Source organism: Castor canadensis, chromosome 7 (assembly GCF_047511655.1).
Source record: "Castor canadensis chromosome 7, mCasCan1.hap1v2, whole genome shotgun sequence".
In the NCBI taxonomy this organism is placed as follows: domain Eukaryota; kingdom Metazoa; phylum Chordata; class Mammalia; order Rodentia; family Castoridae; genus Castor; species Castor canadensis.
The window spans coordinates 19,626,861-19,645,518 of record NC_133392.1 but is presented as its reverse complement, the minus strand read 5'-3'; the positions used below and the strand labels follow the sequence as shown (position 1 = coordinate 19,645,518).

Here is an 18,658-nt window from a genome sequence, read left to right as displayed (position 1 = left end):
TTGGTTTAAAAATTATTTTTAATTAGGTAATATAAACGCCCAGCATAAATACTTTATGCAACAATAGAATGTATCTTCAAATTTAGGTTTTTAATAAACATAAAGAACATCTGTATATAAATAAAAGTTGGATTTAGTTACTTGTGACTACTTAAAACAATCTCTATGATAATTTACAATTCTTAAAAAGTAACATGCCTTAGGTAAAAGAAGAACCCCATAAAATTTGTCCAGGTTTAACTGCTGCTTGTGTTTCATGCAAACCATTGTAAATTCAAGAGGTTCCTCAATCTTCAGTATTTTTACTCATGAATATTCAGTTTTATTACCAAATACTACTTGTGGCACACAGATGCAGAATGTTTTCTAGTTAATATTAAATAGTAGATAAGGTAGGGTGTTCCCTAAAGTGCTAAGTTACTGGTCTCTTTGTCATTTGCCGTTGTTCCTTTTCTGCTATTTCTTGTTGGCGAATTGTATCCTGTGCTGCTTGCTGCATTTTCTCCAGTTTTTCCAAAGTTAGGGATTTTAAGGGTAAGATTCTGGGTTTACACAGCACCATTGTGGTTACATCTTCCACAGACAACTGCCCTAAGTTTAATAAGAAATAAGAATTAATTTGGTGACTGGGCACGGTGGCTTCACGGAATCCCAGATACTCAGAAGGCAGAGACTTGGAGGATGTCAGTTTGGGGTCAGCCTGGGCAGAATGTTAGCAAGATCTTATCTCAACCAAGAAGATGGGCATGGTGGCATGCACCTGTCATAACAGCTACTTGGAAGATGTAAATAGGATCACAGCCCAGGCTGGGTAGGGCAAAAGGCTGAAAGTCTATTAAAAACATAACTAAAGCAAAAAGGGCTGGAGGTGTGGCTCAAATGGTAGAGCCCTGAATTCAAACTCAAATACTGCTCCGCCCCCCCCCCCCAAAAAAGTTACCCTGTTTGGTTACAGCTAGAATGAAGGTCTAAAAGCTTCATCTCTTCATTGTCCATCAAAAATTCTTTGTTTCTAGACTGACTTTTACTTGGGACCAGAAAAAGCATAGTTTTCTCACAACATTTAATATTGAGGTGTTTGGGCTGGAGGTCTGCGCTCAAGCAGTAGAGCACCTGCCTAGCAGGTGCAAAGTCCTGAATTCTAACCTCAGTACCTCTAAAAAAGCCACAAAACAAAACAAAAAACTAAAAACCTGAAGTGTTAAGGAAGACATTTTGAACTTTCTTTGCAAGATTCTAAGCTACTTTAAGACAATTTTTGTGTCGAATATTTAATTGAAAAAATTTAGAGAATATGCGATATAGAAAGATACAGGAAAGTGATACTAATTTATTCAAATTACTGAATGTTTAAGATAAACCTTCAGCTTTTCTTAACACTTTAGGTTATATTTCCCCCCACTTTTAGACCTTATGGTGAATTCCATTAAGATACTACTTTCACTGAAAATTTCACATTGTAATCTGCATTTTTTGTTACAACAAACATTATTTCAAGCCGGGTGCTGGTGGCTCACACCTGTAATCCTAGCTACTCAGGAGGCAGAGATCAAGGAGGATTGTGGTTCGAAGCCCGCCCAGACAAATAGTTTGAGAGACACTATCTGGAAAAAAACCCCATCACAAAGATAGGGCTGGTAGAGTGGTTCAGGGTATAGGTCCTGAATTCAAACCCCAGTACTGCAAAAACAAATCATTGCTTCATTTGTCTTTTTACTGGAAAACATGATTCATCCTTTACAACCTACCCAGGAAAATAGTAAAGTGGAGATTAAATGAGGAACATACAACCCGATAGCTGCAGACATTTAGTTTATTAATGTCTGCTATGTTACACTGCCTATCACTTTGTGACCTAAGTGTCTGTGATACAGATACCTTGTTTTGGAAGAACTTCCCGGAACATTGACTTCGCTTCTGCCATATCTGAATTGTTGGATACAGTAAATTTCTCCTTCAAATAAGAAATAAATTATTAATAATTTTAAAAATGAATCCACACAGCGTATTACTTGACATTGCCATTGTAGTTTAAAAAATCAATTCCTGTAGAAATCACAATTCCTACATAATTTTCACATTAATTTCTTAGGATTCTTTTCACTGAAACAAGTTTGAGAGTTTATGTAAGAGACTAGATCTTGTCAGTTCTTACTAAATCTGTGGTGGTGGTAATTGGAATGTTGAGAATTCTTAAGTTTTTTTTTTTTTTAAACTCTCCTAGGGAAAAACTTGGTAGACCTTGAGTATTTTGGACAAAGATGATTAATATTATCTGAGCAAAAGGCAATTATATACAGCCACCTTGATTCATTGATAGCATCTTCCTTCAATGGAAACACACACACATACACACACACGGCCACCCGCTATACAGTGAGGTAAGGCAGGTAGTTGGGGAAAAGAATAGTATGCAGATATTTCCTAACACTTCCACTTTTCTCAGTAGTTCATAGCTGTTTTCTACTTTCCGTTCATTGTAACAAAAAAAAGTACTTTAAGGATCACAATGCTTCATTCTGTAAGAAAGCAACACCATAGGTAAATTGGCTTCCAAATAGAAATACGCTTTCAGTTTACCATTTTCCTTTAACAGATACTGTATGCTAGAGGACCAGAATACATCTTCACGAGTATTCTGTTAGGAATATTCCAGCATATATGCCAATGACATTTGCTCTGAGTGTTACATCAGATTATTGCTGAATTTTCAAAAGGTATTCTAGACCAAGTTGTAGAATGATCCTTTTCCAAACAGATGCTTTTTCAGACAGTCCCACCCATTTACTGATGTTTCACTGCACTGATGCAACTTTACCATAGGTCTTTCACAACATCACCACAAAAGAAAGATTTATTATTTGTAAAGTGGTGATGCTGGCTTGGTGCCTGCCTTTTCCACCCACTGCAAGTTAATTATAATCAAGTGAAGCTGCTTCCGGTCTTTGTCATTCTTGCTCCACTACTTTTGACATTCCTAGTTAAAAGCTTTCTACTTGCCATTCTCCAAGCTTCTTCCATTCTCTGTTCAAATTATTCTGAAATGTCCAAGTTCTTGAATCTGTTACCTGCTCTCCAGAATTCCTGTCATCAAACTTTATATGCTCTACCAGGGAGAGAAGACAAGCAGGGATTGGACTAGCAATGAAATGGAAAATGCAGTAAATACACCGTGCAGTTTCCTCAGAATGCACAGCCTTTATCATGTTGGTTCTTTGTTTCTTAGACCTGCCAGTAATACATAATGATCATAGCTTTTTTTTCCTTCCAGGTTAGACTGAAGGCTAATTAATAGTGCAGATTCCCAATTAGCTTTGAATATAGCTACCAGAAACAATGCTGAGCCTCTTTATTAAAAACATCACAATGAAAATAGGTCTGTATTTGGTACAAATTTGACATAACACTAAAAATGAAATGTAAAAGTGAAGTGTAACAGCTAAGTACTTTTAAATGTGTTGCCAAAATGGTGGGAAAACAACACTTAACTGTTTTATAGAATGAGCAACTCATAATTAAATCTCTATCCTTTGTTTTCTCTTAGTCTATTTCTCTTTCACATTCTAAGTCTGGCTTAGGGAAAACAATGAAACTTGGTGCTCTACCAAACCTCAGTTCTCTGACTAAGCTGTCATTGTTAGTGGAAAGGGTGGAGGCCAAAGGACTGGTACAGAGTGGGTTGGGCCTAGTGTGGGGAAGATCAGTGTGCCCTCACTTGCCTCGGTGGTTTCTGCTTTACTAGGGAAGATGCTTGTTCCTAGACCCTTAGGCATGGCAGGAAAGAAACAGGAAGGGAAGGGCTAAAGTAAGCAAGGTTGGATGGCCAGCACTGGCTGGGCTACTGTCTTGGTAATTAGCTTCTCTGGAAGTGCCTTCCCCAGGTGGACTACTCCTAGTCAAACAGGTGTTCTGTATGGTGTGATGTGCTCTAAGAGGTTCTGGCTGCTCCTAAAGTGTACTTAATCAGTGGTCAGGTGAGATGCATATAAAACCAGGGACAGATGGGTCAAAGGAGAAACATACCAGCTATTGCGGAAACTCCTGTGTATCATACAACTGCCATGGTCATTCAATAAATATATTAGTGCCTACAATGTGCCAGACACTTCATCAGTAAACAAAACAAAAAACTTTTGCCTCCTGGAGTTTATAGACTTGAGTAAGGGGAGAGAAACAATAATACTAGAAGGTAGTTAAGTGCTAGAGAAAAAATAGCTTAAGATTTAGGAAAACTGGAAAAGGATACAATAGGAAAACTGATGATGTCATTTAGGTGGCACTTAAGCAAAGACTGCTTTTGTGCATCAAAAGCCTTGCGTGCACAGTGAAGATACAGGGAAATGGGCACTCTGTTTAAGCTTTTAGAGGGATATTTTGCTGAATCTACTAAAACTAAATGTTTTCTGACTCAAAACATTCTATTTCTAGTCAGCTCTAAAGAAACAATACAAGTGTATAAAGATAAGAATATTCATTAAAGAACTGCATTACTCAGCAATAAATGAACCTACATATTCACCAATAAGTCAAAGATGATAAAATTGTGGAACATCCACAGACGGAATACTATGCCAGAGCAAAAAATGATGCAGATTGCCGAAGCCTTTTTTAAGACAAAACATTAAATCACAGAAGACTATTCTTACACTAATGGAACCCAAACTTTTAATGCTCAGAAAATGCAATGTTAACTCATTAGTGTCTACATTTCTTGGAGCCCTTGGTCTGGGTACTTGGAAAAATGCTCTATTGCTTCCTTTTCTTCCATACTTTCTTAAATTTGTAGTCTCTCCCAGAGATAATAGCTCTAAATGGATAGTACATTTCAAATTATGAGAAGGTATACAAACTTCTTGTAGATATTTGAGCTGGATATATGAAATTAATGCAAACAAACTTGGCCAAATCTTTACTACAAAATATTTTACTTTTTTGGTAATGAGAGTTGAAATACACGTCTAGGAAGGATCAGTATTTTAAAATCAATTGTGTACACTTGCATGAATTAAAAATCTCTGGGTTGATTTAGTTTGACAACCAAACCAGATTTTAGGTGTAGGACCAGACTAGATCACTAGTGTCCCTCTGAACTTTGAGAATGTATACTAATGGTCCTTAAGTTTTCTGTCTGTAGCTGCCTAAAGGCATTTAGAAAAACTACTACGTATCACTACATATTTCTAAATTGACAAATTTTTCACTTAAAATAGTTTAACTTTCCAGAGTATTGAAAAATAGTTTTTAATCTTTAAAGATAGAGTTAATATAATGTAAACATTATAGCAATTTGGTAGCTACTTACTATCATTAATTTAAAAAATGAGCTCTTTTAAGTCAGACATTTTGTATTATCCTTATTCTCCCTAGACCTCTTTATCTTAATTTTCATGTAATGCAACTAATTTTAATCTTTGTCACTTGAGAGATTTTTATCCCCTGGAGCATTTCATCATAGTAAAATTGTATATGGTCTAGAGATGTCTTCCCTTGGTGAAGTCTCAGGTGATTGTGAGAGAGGGAGATGGGAAATGAGATTAAGCAATAGTTTATCCACAGTCTCATTTTCTCAGGAATTTAAGAGACTAAATATGAAAGTTTAGATCTAGAAATTGATTACCCTTAACTTTGCTTGCCTGCATTTTCTTCTGATTGTCTTTAGGCATACTGAAGGATATGTGAACCCTGGTAAAAATCCCATTGATCTATATGAGAAACCATACTTGTGTTGTTCTTAGAGATGTTAATGGTCTTTCTAAGACAATTTCATAGTTACTAAATTTGAGAAGCCCTGGAAGGAAAAAGTTACTTTTTCTTTTTTAATAGTAGGGCATTTCAGAAACTTCAGCATTCTTACGTGATGAGCCTTTAATAAGAGAACTGAATATATATTGTTTACTAATCTTACTTGGCCTTGGGATCCTTTAAAAGTGTTTTCATGGACTAGTATTCCCTAGAACATACTTTATAAAGAACGTACTTTATATTTTAGAAGCAATGCCTTTTTCAAGGGCATGTGTAATAAGATGCAATAGGTAAAACAAGTATTTAGGAAAATACCAATTTTACAAATAACTAATTTTAAAATTAGTGAAGGCTACATTTTTTGTGAATGTAATTTATTAAGATCAACTTAAGAATGGCTTATCTTCCTTGCCTAGTTATGTGAAAAGTTTAGAACATCTTGGACAAAACTGTCTTTTAAAGGGTCTATTTAAATATGTAAAGAGAAAATCTTCTTGTAAAGTATTTGGCAAAAATGACAGCTATTTTTGTTGCCTATCACAAGGAAATTCTAATATGGGTGCTTCTGTAACTAGTTCAGTATTTTATACCAACATGTTAATAAATGGTTATTTATGGGCTTTATTTCCAATCTCTAATTTTATTACACAACCATCTGTCATTATTAATAGATTAAGAGCAAAATTTAAGTACTCAAGTCCAAGTCATCTTATATTGAGATTGAGTCAAGACCAGAATGACTAAGGCATAGTCTCTAGGTTTGAGAATCTTGGAAAGGGTAGAGAAGAAATAGACACATAAACCACCACAATACAACTTAAGTTCTATACTTAGGAGTCTGCAAAAATGTCATGGGAACACAAATGGGGCACAACTGTATAAGGTAGAGATGATGAAGAATTTCAGGTTCAGGTAACAGTTTTTGCAGTGGTATGAAGACGAACAACCCAAAGCTCAGTGCATTATGGGGACTGAGGGGAAGTGATGCTAAAAAAAAGTCACTATCAGATACTAGTCTAGAAACAATCACAATCCAAATTATAACCAAATTAATTCTAAAGAAAAGAGAATCACTGAAATATCTTAAAGGTAGGAATGACCCAAACAGACCTAGTGCTGAGGACAATTAAAAGGCTCTTTAGATAGTTTAGAAATTAAAATGGATGTTTTAATTTCTGCAACCAGTTACAATCATGAAACTAAGAGAAAGCAAAAGAAAAGTCAAGGAGGACAAGAGTTCGGTTTTGGATCTAATGATAATTATGCTTATGAGACTTTTAAGAAGAAATGGCTGACAGGCAAAGGGGAAGTATGAGTATGAAAGTGATTTAAGTAGAAGGGATGACAGAGTAGTGATAACTCAGGCCAGAAAAAATAATGCTACACACAGTAAATTCTCCATTAGGCAACCATCTTCATAAAAACAAACACAAGCAACAAGACCTTTTAAACTGTGAAGACCTAAAGATTTATTTAATTTTGTTATGGAAAAGCTGGCTCTTAAGTCATCTCTTGAACTTGAATGTTGTAGACGTATAGGAGTAGGAGATGACCTTTTTTTGTGAAATGTTGCTTTTATTTATTATTGTTGTGCTGGCTGGGGGTACACTGGAGTATTTGCAAAAGTTCATACAATGTATCAAATATATTTGAATTCACCTCACCCCTTCTGCTGCTGCTCTCTTTCATCCTCCCCTCCTGATTCCTGGAACAGTTTCAACAGGTATCATTTTTGCATTTACTTACATACGTATATATTATTTGGACCACATCCCCCTGCCCCCAGGCAGAACCTGTTCTGCTTTCTTGTTCTCCAATTTTGTATAAGAAAAAACATAAAAACATGGTGTTTTTGCTAGTTTGAGATAAAGATAGCTATACTGAGATTTGTTATGTTGTATCCATGCATATGTGTATTACAAACCAAATCAGTTTGTCTCTACCAGACCTCTTTGTTATTCCCTAGTCCCCTTGCCCATATGGCCTGGGACAGTTTAGGATTACTATATTCATTCCTACACAGTGGAATCAACCACATTCAAGTTTTTGGTTTCCTTCCCTTGCCCTATCCCTCCCGTGTGTGGTCTCCCCTTAGTGTGATCTGTGTCCAGTAATAGTACTGCATTTGTTTTAGGTCTATAATCCACATATGAGGGAGAACATGGGATTTTTGGCCTTCTGAGCCTGACTAACTTCACTCAAGATGGTGTTCTCCAGTTCCATCCATTTACCTATGAATGACAAAATTTCATTCTTTGTGGCTGAATAAAATTCCATTGTTTATCCTTTTCATTGATATCTTACCTATGTGGAAAGAACAGCCTACATCATAGTCCTCTATTCAAGACATTGGGGATCTCTTAAGTAGCCATAAATTTTAGTTTATAGACTAAAATTAATGCTGCACTTTGTATTCAATTTAGAAATGAACAGTGGATAGTCAAGAGGGGAGTGATAAAGACTGTTTAGGTGATAAGTAAGGAAATTATTCTTTCAGAGTAGAAAACTAATAAATGTAACATAAGAAAAGGAATTTGGGACCATAACTTCCTATCTAACATATTTTTTCTCTCAACAAATACTAAATGTGTATAAAGTACTTACACAGCTAAATAAGGGAGACAGAGTGAATAAGAACCAGTTCTCCTTGAGGAAGTTGGGGGAGGCTAGTTGAGGTAAAGAAATATGTAAATAAAGAAATGAATACTGTGTTTTGATAAGAGTATGACTGTTGTGCTTTAAGAAACAAAAACCATGAACACCAGGATAGGGGACAGTGGGTAGTCACTGACAAATCAGTAAACATGATACTACAGTTAGTACCAGAAAGATGGAAATTTTTTTTTTTTACCAGGCAGGGAAGTGGTCTGTAGCAAGGTGAGGGTGTTCTAGGCAAAGTGAACAATACATTAAACAAAAAAGCATTTAAAAAGATTTGTTTAGGGAAAAGTCTAGAGGTACAGTGTACATACAGTGTACACCAGGTTCTGTGGTGTTTGAAAAACAAAAGCTTATAATGTATCAACTTGAGAAGGTTGTTATATTAAAGATATAATTCAACCTGCACACCCATGTTTATTGCAGCACTATTCACAATAGGCAAGTTATGGAAACAGCCAAGATGCCCCACCACTGATGAATGGATCAAGAAAATGTGGTATCTGTACACAGTGGAATTTTATGTAGCCATGAAGAAGAACGAAATGTTATCATTCGCTGGTAAATGGATGGAATTGGAGAACATCATTCTGAGTGAGGTTAGCCTGCCCAAAAGACCAAAAATCGTATGTTCTCCCTCATATGTGGACATTAGATCAAGGGCAAACACAACAAGGGGATTGGACTTTGAGCACATGATAAAAATGGGAGCACACAAGGGAGGGGTGAGGATAGGTAAGACACCTAAAAAATTAGCTAGCATTTGTTGCCCTTAACATAGAGAAACTAAAGCAGATACCTTAAAAGCAACTGAGGCCAATAGGAGAAGGGGACCAGGAACTAGAGAAAAGGTTAGATCAAAAAGAATTAACCTAGAAGGTAACACACAAGCACAGGAAATTAATGTGAGTCAACTCCCTGTATAGCTATCCTTAACTAGCGAAAACCCTTGTTCCTTCCTATTATTGCTTATACTCTCTCTTCAACAAAATTAGAGATAAGGGCAAAATAGTTTCTGCCGGGTATTGAGGGGCTGGGGGGGAGAGGGAGGGGGTGGAGTGGGTGGTAAGGGAGGGGGTGGGGGCAGGGGGGAGAAATGACCCAAGCATTGTATGCACATATGAATAATAAAACAATAAAAAAAAAAAAGATATAATTCATATAAAACTATCAGGCCAGTCCTAGGTAATAAAAGCTCATTGAATGTTGGCAATTCTTATTGCATTGGTGGTACTGTGGCTTGAACTCAAGGCCTCACCTTAAGTCACTCCACTAGCCCTTTTTTTTGTAATAGGTTTTTCAAGATAGGGTCTTGAGAATTATTTGCCTGGGCTGGCTTTGAACCGTGATCCTCCTGATGTCTGCCTCCTAAGTCACTAGGATTACAGGTGTGAGCCACTGGCACTCAGTAGTTATGGAGGCTTATTACTAAAATTTATTAAGAAAAATCTATAGGGAAACAAGACGTTTTAGAATTCTCCACTCACTCTTTCTCTAGTCATACTTTCTTTAAAAGTTATATTTAACATAGAATAATTTAAATGTTCAGACAGCTACCTTAGCTTCTTTCCTACAATCTGCTAAGTGGCTCTTAAATTTTAGTTAAGAATAGCACTAACATTCCTTCCTATTATTGCTTATACTCTCTCTTCAACATAATTAGAGATAAGGGCAAAATAGTTTCTGCCGGGTATCAAGGGGGTGGGGGGGAGAGGGAGAGGGCAGAGTGGGTGGTAAGGGAGGGGGTGGGGGCAGGGGGGAGAAATGACCCAAGCCTTATATGCACATATGAATAATAAAACAATATATATATAAAAAAAAAGAATAGCACTAACAATACTGGGTACTGGTGGCTCATGCCTGGAATTGTAGCTTCTTGGGTGGCCGAAAGTTGGAGGATTGCGGTTCGAGGATAGCCTGGGCAAAAAGTTAACAAGACTTCATCTCAATGGAAAAATGCTGGGCATGGTGGCATTTTAAAATACCAAAGTCCAGGCCAGCCTAGGGAAAAAGCAAGACCCAACCTCCAACATAACTACAGCAAAAACAGGACTTGAGGCATGGTTCAAGTGGTAGAGCACCTGCCCTGAAAGCACGGAGCACTGAGTTCAAATTCTAATAACAAAATAAAAAATCAGTGACAGCAGAGTGTTTTAGCGCAAAGTCATGTATGACATTTTATTTTATTTTAACATCATGTAGACATTTTAAAAGATTTTCTATATAACTTGCATATAACTAAAGATGATTTCAGAATTGCATTACCTAGGACTAGGGATGGAGCTCCGTGGTTAGTTAGAGCTCAGTGGAACATACTTGGTTAGTATGTTTGAGATGCTGAGTTCAATTCTCAGCAAGACAAAAACAAAACAAAAAGTCCAAAAAAAAACCAAAACAAAACATTGAATTATCTATACACCTCCCTACTCACCTCCCAATTGTATCCTTCAATACATATACATATATATTGAAAACATATTCAATACATATCTGCATATATTACTAAATTTAGCAGATTAAAACTAGGTCTACAGTAAGAGTGCCCACCTAGCAAGCATGAAGCCCTAAATTCAAAACCCCAGTGCCACCAAAAAAGAAACTTCTCAAAACCAGGTCTAGAAAAAGTTACCTTGTCCAACATTACATAGTTTGAACTCATGTGCCTCACTCCAAAGTCTGGTCCCTTTTTCAGTTTTTTCTATGCTGCATTGGGAAGAATGGTCTGGATGCCTTGAGTGGATTTAGTGTGCAGCCATAGTGAAGGAACACAAACATTTAAGAAGATGTTAAATAAGAGAGCAGACTTATCATGAACAGAAGCCAATGAAAGTTAAAGTAACATTACTCTTCAGTATCTACTGGAATGGACAATTTTGAAGCCACTTGACCTTTACAAAGAAGGATGAAATGAATCAAACAGTTATTCTCAGGAATGAGCTAGATTAAAAAAAAAAAACCAAAACTGTAGCACAATTATTTTTTTCTCTTTAATCTGGGAACTGTCACAATCAGAACAATGTATGTGAGTGTTCTCTTTCTCTTTAATTTGTGGATTTCAGGTGTCATGTCTAAACCACCCTGAAAACAATCCTTTAGGAGGAAAAATTGTTTTGACTATGGACTTTGTTTATACATTAAAGTGTCTTGGGGGTGGGGGTGCAGTGCTTGAGATCAAACCCGCAGCTTCATGCATGCTAAGCCAAATGCTCTCCCACTGAGCCCCAGCCCTAAGTAGTATTTTTAAAAGAATATGCCAGTGGAACTTTCAGATTTCAAGCTTGATTAGAAATATGCAATACTTTAGAAGCTTACAAGTTCAATACTTTTTCACTGTCTTCATCATGAGATATCACAGATTATATCAGTTTATTCACAGCTGAGATGAGAACATACTGATTAGACTAAGAACAGTGGTTACATAGCTAAACAGGACTATTAGCTCTAGATTGCAACCTGTTTTCATCTACCCATCCTGAAAATGCAGGCTGTGGTCACATAAGGAACAGAGAGAAAAGAGGACAAGGTTACTAAAAGGTAAACTCCATTCCCAGTAACTCAAATCATATGCATATGGATCAGAAACATCAACATGAAAACACAGTGTAGATGCTAAAGCCAAGTCTTGGTTCCAAAATATGTTCAGGACAGGATCTGGATCTCTTCTTAAAACTACCCTCTTTTGTCATACTAGATCTCCCTGGCCCAATATTTGATGTTTGCCAGAAGCCCCACAGAGCTAGTCATGGGCAAATGTGATTACATCCCTTAATATGTGCCTGTCACTCCTAACATGTTGGTTAGTCTTCACTGTCATTCCTTTTCCCATCCATTAATTTATCTAAACTCATCAGCTTATACTAATTGTATAAATCCCTATTTCTAAATTCTAAAATGGAAAGTTCCAAGAGTATTCTAGGGGTCTGAGAATTTTTAGTAAGTCCAATGACATAAATAACACAGGCTTCTATTGGAGGCTTTTTTTCTGATCAATTTATTTCACAAATATTTTATTTATTTTTTCAGTTATGATTTTATTTGTGGTACTGAGGTTTGAATTCAAGGCCTACACCGTGACCCACTCCACCAGTGTTAGGTGGGTTTTTTTTTTTTTTCGTTTATTCATATGTGCATACAATGATTGGGTCATTTCTCCCTGCTTATCCCCAATTCCCCCCGCACCTCACTTCCAGGCAGAAACTGTTCTGCCCTTATCTCTAATTTTGTTGAAGAGAGAGTATAAACAATAGTAAGGACAAAGCGTTTTTGCTAGTTGAGATAAGGATAGCTATATAGGGAGATTCTTAGCATTGCTTCCATGTACATGTGTTATGTTCTAAGTTGATTCTTCTCGAACTGGCCTTTTCTCTAGTTCCTGATCCCCTTCTCCTATTGGCCTCTGTCGCTTTAAAGTTTCTGCATTAGTTCCTTTGCATTGAGGACATCAAATACTATCATGTTTTTTGGGTTTCTTACCTATCCTCGTACCTCCCTTGTATGCTCTTGCCTTATCATCACATATATTTTAAACAAGGTACAGGAGTATATTCTGGCCACAATGATAACTAGCTGTGTGACTTTGAAGATGTTTTTTTATGAAGAAGCCAAGCTTCTGATTAATTAAGCAGTGTTTTAGTTATCTATTCTGGGTTGCAAGGTTCAAGTGAAAAGTGGATATAAAAGTACCTAAAAATATATTGTAAGCATTTATTATTTTAGATCTAATTTTTATAACACTATTATAAAGGACTTGTTCTAGATTATCATTAAGGTGTCTTCTGACTCCAAAAATCTTTGAATCTTTATAAGCACCATATTGCCTACAAGAAGGCATAATCTATTTAAAAGGTATTTTCTTTAAAAAGCTGTTTTAATTACTTTAAAGGAGCACATGCTGACAAATTATGTCTTTAAATAAAAGTTTCTGGAAGTATGATAAATCTACTACATGATATGACTCATGGTTGGAAAAATGCAGAAGCTTTAAAGTGGGCAGCAAAGAAGAAAAACCTTTAAAATTGTAATTGAGGGAACAGAAGCTTGCTGTACTTAAGAATTTATCAGGAATTTCTGGTGGAGATGACAAGTGACTTATTGCTTAGCATAGAGGAATAATGGAACCTGAAATATGGCAAAAAAGACAAGAATTTTAAAGCATTTTGAGATTCTCTGTCCAAGTACTTATCATGAAAGAAACGCAGTGATCATAATAGCCAGGTGTTATGATGCACACCTATAATCCCAGCTACTTGGGAGGTGTTGTTAGGAGGACTGTGGTTTGAGGTCAGCCCAGGCAAAAAGTCAGTGAGATCCTAACTCAAAAATGAGCCGGGTGTGGTGGTACAGCCTGTGGTCCCAGTTACTTGGGAGGTAGAGGCAGGAGGGCTGCGGCCTAAGGCGGCTCTAGACAAAAGCACAAGACCCTATCCGAAACAAAGGAAAGCAAAAAGGGCTCAAGAGGTGGCTCAAGTTGTCTAACAAGCTTAAGGACCTGAGTTCAGAATGCAATACTATCAAAAAAAGAAACACAGAAGTTATAAGCTGGTGTCCTATGTTCTCATCCACTTAAATGTTTTACTGGCTTACTGGATATTTAAAAAGTATTTGAATCGATGTTTATGAATCTGGAAATTTTTGCATAAGATCCAAATTTTAGCTATACTTGACAAATCCAGCAATACCAAGCTCACAACCCCACAAAGCAAAATTTGGCTTGGGCTGGGAAGTAATGCCCCAGTTTGGTTAAGTACGTGCTTTCACATTCTCTAGTCCTCATTACTTCTGTTGTTTCCTTTACCTTACTTGTCCACACATTAAAGGCACCTGACTCTGTAACTGCAGTAAAATACAGAGCCACTTCAATATATTGTATGCTAAACCATATAATTCTATCACTTGGGCATTATTTTTGTATTATTTTGTATTTTTTGAGACATGATCTGGCTACTGTTACAAGGTTGGTTTGGAACGCCTTAGCCCAAGAGATCCTCACATCTCATTCTCTGAAGTAGCTGGGACTGTTGGTGTTCATCACTGGACCTCGCATAGTGGGCATTCCGAAATAATGCAATGGGAACTGAAGGAGGCACCAGGAGAAATTCTACTTATGTAAAAGTCAGTAAAAGATATTTTTCTTCTGTTAGTTCCTTTAAACAGAAGGAAGAATTCCCCCCCTCCCCCGACAGACACAGAGTGTAGTAAGCTCACTCTCACTCAAGCAACTGTTCACATGCCAGCAGAGTGCTTCATATGATTGACAGTATTTAGCTGGAGAAGCCAAGCAACATCATATGTCATACAGTTGGAGACTACAGTAGATTCTATTTTGCTTTGCTACCTGGCATTTGCTGGCAGAAAAATGTTGCAACATGCTCAATTTGGCTAATTAATTCAGACTCATGTGAATAAAATGTGCAGTGTCTAGTTTCTGAAGTGTGCCTAGGTCTCAGAGCAGGAACTGTTTTTGGGTGAATCTGGATGATGCCACTGGCTCTGGTATACTCCAATAGCAGACACCACTGTTAAGTTACTAGAAAATGACACATCCTACTTATGCAAAATGCTGTTTTATAACAACCTCCCATTTCAAAGTTCAGTACTACACAGTGGCCTTAGAAATACTAACCACATGGCTAGGGCATGGCTCAAGTGGTAGAGCACCTGCCTAGTAAGTGTGAGGCCCTGAGTTCAAATATTACTTCTGTCAAAAAAACCCCCCCAAAATCCAAAATACTAACCATTAATCTTTAGAAAAAGTATTTGCCCAGCACAGGAGCTATTTAGTTAGCTACTTCAACAGTGTGCAAGTAAAGAAAAAGAATTGGCATTTTACACACTGTTTCTCAAAGGCCAGTCCTCAGATCACCTCAAATTCCCCTGTACCTATCATTAAAAATATATTTTTCTACAGCATTCCAGAAATCAGAACCACTGAATCAAAATCTTTAAGTTTTCTACATTAAACTTGGAGAATTGTCTTAGGTTTATTTGTTCATTCACTAAATATTTAATGCTTACTATGTGCCAAAATTGAATTGCTTAAGAAGTTATTGGTAATAACTACCATACATACCATTATGACCACATTCTATGTACTATAAGCTAAGCTCAATCACTTTACATATATTTGAATTAGTTCTGTTTGACAAACTTAAAAAGTAAACTGTCCAAAGCCACCTAGCTAGTAAATGGTCCTGTTCTAAATCCCAGGTCTGATTCTAAAACCTACATCTTAATTATACATTGTTTTGCCTTCCTTGAAACCAAATTCAACTTAAAAATTGTTTCATAGTTCCATATGAGCAAATTTCCTTCTACCCAAAGAAGGCAACTAATACTGTATGTTATTTAGCTTTCAACATGGTGGCTAAAAGCATTCTGTGCCAATCTAGGAGATTTCCCTTTCAGAGCATTCTTTTCCTTTCACTGTCTTTCAAGATGAAAAACAAGTTCAGGGTATGAGGAACACATAAGCTTGAGAGTAAAACTTGTGATTATAAATTCCAACACTTCTCAATCCATTGGGCAGAGAATGTTCCTAATGAACTAAGTGTTAAATATAATCTTGATTTTGTAATTTTTAATAGGCTCTGCTTAATGTTACCCAAAAGCTATCACCAAAACACCCGGACCAATTAAAACTTGCAAGAGAATTTCATGGAGAAAAATAACATTGTCTAATGGATTGTGGCCAGATGTACAACAGTTGCCTTGGAATCTGCTTTGATAGCATCAAGATTCATCTGTATTTGAATTGCAAAGCCCACACATCCTTCAACAACAGTCTGCAGGGTGCCAGGAGTTGAAACTCATGAAACTATGCTGACATCAGTACATTTTGCTGCAGATTACATTGCATCAGCTCCAAGTATAGGCAAACTAGTAGCACTTTAGTAAAGGTAGGCAGTCTGTGTTGTTAGTTTAGGGCACTAACTTATACTCTACACACACAGGATTATTAAATGCTAAACTCTTTGTGTGCTAAGTGGGATTAATTTAACTAGGAATTCATGACAAGGTACAAGGGTATATGTAGTTGAATCTGAGAAGGTTTAATCATGATTGGGAAAGTATTCCTGCAAAAAAAGTTGAACTGAATCAAACCTCTAAACTATCAGTTCACAAGAAATAAGAGACCTCTTTTTTCAAAACATCCCAGGCTTAACTTTTTTGAAAAGCCAAATTTCCAGGGTTTGGGAGGTGGGGGTCAGGGCTAGATGGGGACTGAGGTTAGAGAGTTACAACACTCAAATACAAAACAGAAATTTTAATGAATTCTGCTTGGGGGTGGGGGTGGGCAAAAAGTGAGGAGAAGTTATAAAGATATTCTTAAGTCAATTAGGATGATTTGCACATGGACTACATTTTAAATATCACAGAATTAGTAATGATGATATTGTGCTTTGTAGGCGAATTGAAATTTTTAGGAAATTCATGTTAAGAACTCTTGGGGATTTCTGCCTAAAAACAGTGTCTGCAATCTTTTTCCAAATGATTCTCTGATAATTCAACAGTACGTGGGGGGGATGAGTTACGCATGACATAATGCTAACAAATGTTGGGTATAATTGAAGGGTAAATGAATGTTCACTGTACATTTTTCCTTTTTTTTTTTCCCCCCAGACAGGGTCTTGCTATGTAGCCTGGGCTGGCTTTGAACTCAGAATACTCCTGCCTCAGCTCCTGGGTGCCCGTACTATCACACTAGGCTCTTTTTTCGTTTTTTAATGTCTGGACACTTTCATGACAAGACGTTTGTGAGGAAAATCATGCTGTAAAGACTTTAGAGGGAAACCTAAGAAAAAATTGAGTGTCAGGGACTACGTTAATTTTTATAAATTGAAGACCCATAAAGCATGGCTGGCAGTGTCTTGGTCATCCAAGAGACACCCAACATAGTCCATCTTTCCGTAAGTACTTACCAAAGGGCTCTTAGGGTCGAGTGAAATGATAGGTGATAGTGACTGTCCTAAAGGAGGTCCAAGAAGCGCCAGGCAAAACTTCCTGTTGGGGAGAATCTGGAAACACGTCTTCGAGGACAACAGAATTATGTGTAAAAATTCGCAAAGGTCACCGCTACAACAGACTACAATAAGTAACGTCAGAAGAAACAAGTAATTCATTTTAGCTGGAGCAAAGTACTGAAGTAGAAAGAAATTAGGGAGAGAAGGTGGATTTGCTCTCATTTTCTACTGGTTAGAAACAATTTTCAATTTACCTGAAAATTTTGGTCTTTGGTCGCAGCTTTAGGCATCCAATTTGGAATTATCAAGACGAGAGTTCTCCACTCAAACCTACAGAAGGAACTACATGAGATAATGTCATAATCTTGTAAAGAGCCATATAAAACTAATGCGGTATTTTTATGGTGTTTAGTCGTAGTCAAACGGGATTAGGCCAGTAAACCCCTACAGTCTACGAAAGACCCTAGCGAGAGACAAGGCAGCGTGAGGACAGGCGGCTGTTCTGGCCACTCACATTCCCCAGCCTTGCAAGCTCCGGGAAGGTCCTGCACAGCGCTCCACAGGAGCTCGCGGGCGCGGTCGGGCGCTCCATTTTGCGGGAGTCCGGGCCCCGCCCTGCGGCTCGGCAGCCCCGGCTCGGCCGGGAGGCCCGGGCGGCCTCGCCCGACGGAGGCTCCGCGGGGCGGAGGGAGGGCGGAGGGAAGGCGGGCCGCTACCCGGCCGGCCGGAAAGAAAGCCTTCCGCCAGCGGAAGTGGCCCCGAGCCCGCCAGCCTTCCCGGACCTCCGTCCCCCGGCACCGTGCGGCCCTGGCCTGTCCCGGGCGGGGGCCGACGGCTACTCACCTCACTCTGCAACCGCGGCGGAAGCCGGGGCCATTCCCACCTCTCAGCTCTGACCCTACTCAGAAGTGCCAAATGCAACTTCCGACAGGTGAGGGATTTTCGGAGCCCTCCTGTGTTGCCTTTCACAGTAAGTGATCAGACGTCTCAGTAAAATAAGGGTCAAGAACCAAACCTGCACTCCTGAACGCTAATTAACTTGTTTAATTTGGGATCTGTGGTCATCTATGCTCCCTCTTTGTGCCTACTTACAGAGGCGTCCCTTCTCAGACGGCTCAGTTGTTGCCGCGGGTAACGGTGAGAATGGGCAAAGGAGAAACCTACGTCACATTGGAAACAGGAAGTCAAGAAACTTTTGCTGCCCGTGTCAATTATGGCTGCTTTAGCTTCAAAAATAATTTCCGACTGGGAGTTGTCGCTCTGCCCTACCAGAGGCTTACTCTGTAGTCCAGCTAGCG

The 18,658-nt window shown here is 38.0% G+C and overlaps 2 protein-coding genes across 12 annotated transcripts in view; one reads left to right on the top strand and one right to left on the bottom strand.

The window, feature by feature from the left end:
- On the bottom strand, positions 1-18,574 carry Bbip1 (BBSome interacting protein 1). 10 transcript variants are annotated; one of them, XM_074078325.1, is made up of 5 exons: positions 18,453-18,574; positions 17,615-17,702; positions 17,319-17,426; positions 1,879-1,954; positions 1-591 (listed from the first exon to the last, which is right to left on the bottom strand). In XM_074078325.1, exons 2-5 carry the CDS (start codon positions 17,648-17,650, stop codon positions 413-415), a joined length of 399 nt encoding a protein of 132 aa, XP_073934426.1. In that variant the 5' UTR covers positions 17,651-17,702; positions 18,453-18,574; the 3' UTR covers positions 1-412. The 10 variants fall into 10 exon arrangements, with proteins under 10 accessions (XP_073934426.1, XP_073934427.1, XP_073934431.1 ...); XM_074078326.1 differs by having other exon boundaries at positions 17,615-17,690; positions 18,453-18,560; XM_074078330.1 differs by having other exon boundaries at positions 17,319-17,482; positions 17,615-17,690; positions 18,453-18,526.
- Positions 18,098-18,658, top strand: part of Shoc2 (SHOC2 leucine rich repeat scaffold protein) — a 101,564-nt gene continuing 101,003 nt past the window's right edge. Inside the window, exon 1 of one of the 2 annotated variants that reach the window (XM_020171557.2) lies at positions 18,098-18,291. The gene's annotated coding sequence lies outside the window, so the exon portion shown is untranslated. Of the gene's footprint in view, positions 18,331-18,658 lie in introns of both variants that reach the window. The other variant, XM_020171556.2, reaches the window with a different exon arrangement.

Coding starts and splice junctions, on each gene's coding strand:
- Bbip1 (XM_074078322.1), bottom strand. Junction 1,955..17,318: donor TCGACCCTAAGAGCCCTTTG/GTAAGTACTTAC, acceptor TCTTATTTGAAG/GAGAAATTTACTGTATCCAA. Junction 592..1,878: donor GGAAGTTCTTCCAAAACAAG/GTATCTGTATCA, acceptor TATTAAACTTAG/GGCAGTTGTCTGTGGAAGAT.